Consider the following 6,487-nt stretch of genomic DNA (forward strand, 5'->3'; position numbering starts at 1 on the left):
CACATCTGGCTTAGTCAATTTATGAAGCTACACATGAATTGTCACTGACTAATTAGCTCAGTGAGATAGAACTTGATTCTTAGTCTCAGAGGTTGTGAGTTCAAGCCTCAGCTGATGCAAAAGGCAGATTGTGTTGCTAAATGTCTTCCAATTCTTCTGCTTGTTGCTCAGAATTGCCTAAAAATGCTCGGACCCGACCCATCGCTGCACAGCAGCTATAATTCCCTATTGGATTATTTAAAACAGTGTCACACCCACTAACATCCTCTTTTCATACCCTCAGGATCTTTAGGCTGGAGGAAGATGATGATGATGAGGAGGAGAAGAAGAAGTGTAAGAGGCCACCCTCCAGCTATGGCTCAATGAAGAGTGACAGTGATGAGATGGAGGAGGAGGAAGAGGAGGAGGGAAAAGGAGCAGAAGTTGCTGAGGCCTTCTCTGCCCCATTTCCTGTGGCCCTACCTGAATCGACTACTGAGGAGGCGACCGGGTACTGCAGTTTGATTTGATATTTAAGCATTATCCCAGTGTTTCTGTGTTTTGGCTGTTTCACCACAGATTGTGTTAGGCTGTACATAACTGCCATCTATACATTTGCTGTACTCTGCACCTGAGCTGGTGTTGACCTTGTTGAAAGATCCTCAGTAAAGGCAAAGTTTGGATTAAGTTTTGTGAATCACAGGATGTATTACTCCTTCCCAGGCTCTGGGTGGCAGTGACAACCTTTTCACAAATTGCCTATGCACAAGTTGGATTTCCCTCCTTCAAGGCTGCCCTTGGTATCTGTTCATTTTAGTACAATATGCAAATCAGTTTGCTTGCACATGCCGGTATTCTATATGAATTCATTTTTGTAAAAACAGAGGTTTGGCTCTTTATGCTGCTAAAATTCAGTCCACTGTGCTATGTTTTGAAGGGAGATGTTGCTTTCAGTGACTTAAAAATTGCTAACAGGAACTTGACCAGGACTTACCAGGTGGACATTGTCCCTAATTTTTTGCCAGGTTGCAGATGGTTCGCTCAGAGTCTCCAGAGACCCTCTACACCATGACCACACAGCAGACCAAACCACCGGGAGCACTTGTTATTGACACCAGGTGGAGGACACACACACACACACACACACACACACACACACACACAGAGGATTGTCTTTCATAAATCTGGACAATGTAAATCAAAGCTACAGCTAAGTTTACTTATTGCCTTTTTTGCTGATGCACGCAACTGGCATAATGATGTGTATAACATGTCGTTGATATAGTTGTTAACAATCACTGGAATTCTATCTGTCGCTCCCAAATTCACCACTCGCCTCAAATTAAACATTTGTTTATATCAAATCATTTTTGATAATAATATCTTGACTAGCTTTGTTTTTACTTATATGTGAAAATACTAAAAGACACCCCCATTTTGTAACACCAAGTTTGGGGTAGAGACTTGATAAAGACATCTAACACTTGTGTAGATAAATAGAGTATTTTTATTTTAACAAAATGATGTATGCGATTTTTGTTTGAGTGGAGTCAAAAAGAGACAACACATCAAAATGATCCTCAGACAATATTTGCAGTGTTCCGTCCTGCATTTCTAACTTTCTTCCTGTGGTCTCTCAGGTCTTCAGATCTGGGGGATTTTTCGGACAACGATGAGGAAGATGCAGATGAAGTTTTGGTAGCTGATTCCCCAGAACCACCTGAGCCTGTTGAACCGGATGATGCAATGCAGACTGATGAGAATAGCCAGCCAGGCAGACTACATCCAGAGCAGGACCTGCCCCATATTTTCAAGGTTGATGCAGCACAGTTGGTCTGCAATGCCCAATGTTTTCATTTCTTTTGTGTCTTGTTGTTTTGGTCTCAGGACTTTCTTTGACCTGATGATACCTTTTAAATCTATTGTTTGATTTTGATACATCCTGATAATAGTACACATGCCTATTAATATCTATCTCTATTTGTTAAAAAAAACCCATTATATAATGAACAAAATAATTAAAATTTAACAAGTATTTGTGGCGCTTTACCAGTTTCCTCAAGTTTGTTAATAAATGATGAAATGTAATCTTGATATGGCCCAAAGGACATCCACATTATTTCAGCAGGACAATGGCTTAACTACCTTTCTCTCTGTCTGCAGAGTATGCAGAGTGTTTTAACACGCCTCACCAGAGAAGAGCTCTTCAAATTTAAGATGTGGTATTATCAACGGGAAACAGGCATAACCCTGCAACAGGTGATGGAGGGAGACATTCTTGATTTTGTGGATAAGAGCCTGGAGGTACTTGGTAAGAAAACACAGCCATAGTACATTAATAGTAAAGCCATAGTTATGAAAATAAGGATTCAGCCTTGTGGGGTGCTCATGGACTTACAGGTGTGTTCAAAATAATAGCAGTCCAACATCACTAACCAGGTCAATCACTGTTTTTGGTAGAAATTATATTCCTACATGGCAAATAATTTACTAGTAGGTGTAGTAGAGTAATAGAAAACCAACAGGCCCAACAGTCATGACATGCATGCTGCTGATTCTGTGTAATTAAATAATAAATTGAAAGGGGCGTGTTGAAAATAATAGCAGTGTGGAGTTCAATTAGTGAGGTCATTCATTCTGTGAAAAAACAGGTGTCAAACAGGTGGCCCTTATTTAAGGACGAAGGCAGTCAACGGGTCACTCCAGACAATGTTCAGAAGACCTGTGTACTTTGATTAAAAAGTTGATTGGGGGGGCGTCGGTAGCGCAGGGGATAGTGCCAGCACCCTTGCAACAATGGCGATGCCTTGCCGCAGCGGTCGCAGGCTCGACTCCGGCTTGCAACCATATGCTGCATGTCACCCCCCCGCTCTCTCTCCCTCACCCTGTTTCACTCTATCCTGTACAATAAAGGCAAAAAGCCTGAAAAATAATCTTTAAAAAAAAAAGAAAAAACAGTTGATTGGGGAGGGGAAAACATATAAAGAAGTGCAGAAAATGATAGGCTGCTCAGCTAAAATGATCTCAGATGCTTTAAAATGGCAACCAAAACCAGAAAGACGTGGAAGAAAACGGAAAACTACCATTCGAATGGATCGAAGAATAGTCAAAATGGCAAAGACTCAACATATGATCAGTTCCTCGGAGAGCAAAGAAGGTCTTAAGTTACCTGTGAGTACTGTAACAATTAGAAGATGCCTATGTGAAGCCAAACTAACGGCAAGAAGCCCCCACAAAGTCCCATTGTTGCAAAATCGACAAACATTTTGTGGACTGATGAAAGCAAGATTGTTCTATTTGGGTCTAGGGGCCGCAGACAGTTTGTCAGACGACCCCCAAACACTGAATTCAAGCCACAGTACACTGTGAAGACTGAAGCATGGTGGTGCAAGTATCATGATGTGGGGATGTTTCTCATATTATGGTGTCGGGCCCATTTATGGCATACCAGGGATCATGGATCAGTTTGAATACATCAGAATACTTGAAGAGGTCATGTTGCCTTATGCCGGAGAGGACATGCCCTTGAAATAAGTGTTTCAACAAGACAATGGGCCCAAACACACCAGTAAGTGAGCAGCATCTTGGTTCCAGACCAACATGATTAGCGTTATGGAGTGGCCAGCCCAATCCCTGGACCTTAATACAATGGAAAACTTGAGGGGTGACATTAAAAATGCTGTTTCTGAGGCAGGACTAAGAAATGCAGAGGAATTGTGAATGTTTTTTTAAATGTTATTAAAATTCTGTTCTGCAGGTCAGGACCGGTCTCTGTTGCACACAATAACCACCCTAGAAAATATCAACAAGAAAGCAGAGGCAGCCGAACTAAAGGATATGTGCAGTAGAGGCAAGTGCGCGTAGGTTTTATCCCATCACAAGCTTATAAAAGTAAAATTTGTTTTAATTAAGTCTGAATGTTGTGACTGCATTTTTGACATGACTTATATTTGCTGTGTACTGATTTTACAAAAAGTTATTTAACAGAGCATGGAATGCGCTCTCTGAATTTTTGTGTGTGTGTGTCACGGGTCTAAAGTAAGTCAAAATAGATGAGTTTGTATTTTTTCTCCTGAAGAAAAGGTGTAACTAATAAAGTATTAAATGCTTCTGGATACCAGTGTCAAGGTGACAATAAAAATGTCAGCCATGTGATTTAGAACCTTACTTTCCCTACACTTTAAGTGAAGTGGGATTCAGGGGTTTAGGGTTGATTGTGGCATGTCTCCTGTGGTGAAAATGTGTAGATTATTATTCAGTGTGAAATCCAGATTCCGAACCACAGTTAGTTTTCTCACTTCCCTCTTTATCTTTGTCCACCACCAGTGTTGATCCGTTTTCACCTGATGCAGGAATTGATCAGAAAATACGAAGTCATCCGTGAGGGGGTCGTTCATGCCGGAAAGCAGAGTCTTCTAAATACCGTCTACGTTGAGCCCCAGATTTCCACCTGTGGTTGTGGAGGCGTTTACCCCTCCCATGAGTACCGACCCCACCCTCCTACACCTCTCCAGGTCCCCAGTGCCGACACCTTTGTGAGTTTGAACAATCTGTTCCGACTACAGACGAGTGATGGCAAGCCGGTGAGGACAGTTGTGACCACTGGGATTCCAGGAATTGGCATGTCTGTCTCTGTGGCGAAATTCTGCATGGATTGGGCAAAATATCGCGCCAATAAGGTAAATCAACAAAAAATTTAAAGGGGACCTACTATCCTCATTTTCAGGTTCATACATTTTTATTTTCTAAATGCTTTGATGTTCAAAAAACACTTAATATTGTGTCTATTCTGGAACACCTGTTTTTACCCTCTTGTTCTTTTTTTAGTGCCTGTCTCTTTAAGCCTCCCCTCCCCAAAAAAAGCCCAATCTGCTGTGATTGGTCAGCTTGTGCAGTTTGTGCACTCACTGTCATTGCATTCGGGGAATGACGAATGAATAGCACCCCTTTCTACGGTGAAAAATCACCAATAAAAGCTTCTAAACCAAAACTTTAACAACTGGACATGTTCCACAAATATGATCCACAGACAAGGAGAAGTTAAGCGTGTTATGATAATCACGTAACAGACTCATTGTACGATAAATGAATGTGACCTCAATCATTTTGTTTACCTTAATATTACCAGTTGTGTAGGGTTTCTATAACTACTTTTGCAGCCATTATAAAACTTGGGCGCAGCAATTCTCCTGAGGTAACTGCGGTGTTCCCGGAGCTTTGCTAGTCAAAAGAGGCATTGCTTGGTTTTGGTTTTGTCTGCCACATTTTGTATAAAGTCTCAAATGGAGTCATTTTAGGCTACTCCTATCCACCTTATTCCTGAGGGCACTACTGTAGAAATGATTATGGGCGCAACTTCCAGTGAGATAGCGGAAGTAGCATTAAGCTAGTGAGCCCCATAGACGGTCTGTGGTTAGTAGCTAACCGCCAGCGCTGCTTCTTTTCTAAGGTGCTTCACCTTCAATTTAGCAAATACTGATTTCTTTTTTAACAAATATTAAAGCAATGTTGACCTAGCGTTCTCTAAAATGTCTCTGCGGAGCTCTGGTACCTGTTGCACTGTCCGTGTCTGTAACGACTAACAACCAGTCTAAGCTAAATTTTTGTCTTCAGCAGCTGTGTGTTGAACATGTAACCAGAACAAAAAGGGATTGCTCCTGTTGCCAAAGGTACCATTGATATAAAAAGGGATTGCTCCTGTTGCCAAAGGTACCATTGATATGAGAAATAAAACCACAAGAGTTTCACGAGACATAGTGAAGAGAATGACACTTAGACTGACAGGTCCGTCACTCAACGTCAGTACATGATATCACCGTCTTTCCCCGTCTGACTTCATTCTCAACCTACATTAGAAAATTGCTTGTTGTAAAATAAACTCAGCAACATACTTTGAAATATGTATTTAGTCATTAGGGCTGAGAATGTGTTACTGATTTACTTTACTTCCTTTATATCATATAAAGCAATGAATGCTAAAACTTAATTCCTTTACGCCTACTTTATATTACTATAACTGAAGTCTGCTAAATTCAGCACCATGCTTTGCTCAGAACAGTTTTTAATAAATCAGAAGTTAAAAAAACCTGTAAACTGCGTCATTAACGCAGATGAGTGGAGGATTAGCTGGGAAACATCACATTTATTCACTTTACATTAAGCTACAGTTAATACTGATTTATGTTTAATGTTTGGCAAATGTGTTAGTATCTCTTAATAAGTCGTCAGAAATCAGAGGAGCAGATGTTTACCTTAAAGTGATAGTTCAGGTTTTTGGACATGAAGTTGTGTGAAACGCTGACCATCTGTAGCTCTGATGGGACGGTGTCACTACTCTCAACGAGCCTCCTGCTCTGAGAAATCGCCCGTAGCTTACCGGAGAAAAAGTAGTTCTGAAGATGTACGGGGGACACGTAACCAAAAGGTTTTAAGCTACAAAAAAGCATGCATGTGTTTTGTTAGACTATTTCAATAATTTTAAAACATCCCCGCATTACGTCAGACCTTG

At 40.9% G+C, this 6,487-nt stretch overlaps 1 protein-coding gene across 1 annotated transcript in view; it reads left to right on the plus strand.

Annotated features, from left to right (window-relative positions):
* Positions 1–6,487, plus strand: part of nlrc3l (NLR family, CARD domain containing 3-like) — a 14,809-nt gene that overhangs the window by 1,336 nt on the left and 6,986 nt on the right. The window contains exons 2-7 of the mRNA XM_050059546.1: positions 284–490; positions 1,005–1,097; positions 1,620–1,794; positions 2,143–2,290; positions 3,737–3,829; positions 4,306–4,658. Coding sequence (XP_049915503.1) covers positions 284–490; positions 1,005–1,097; positions 1,620–1,794; positions 2,143–2,290; positions 3,737–3,829; positions 4,306–4,658 — 1,069 coding nt within the window. The remainder of the gene's footprint in view (positions 1–283; positions 491–1,004; positions 1,098–1,619; positions 1,795–2,142; positions 2,291–3,736; positions 3,830–4,305; positions 4,659–6,487) is intronic.

The sequence above is a fragment of the Epinephelus moara genome, chromosome 2 (genome assembly GCF_006386435.1).
Source record: "Epinephelus moara isolate mb chromosome 2, YSFRI_EMoa_1.0, whole genome shotgun sequence".
Classification (NCBI taxonomy): domain Eukaryota; kingdom Metazoa; phylum Chordata; class Actinopteri; order Perciformes; family Serranidae; genus Epinephelus; species Epinephelus moara.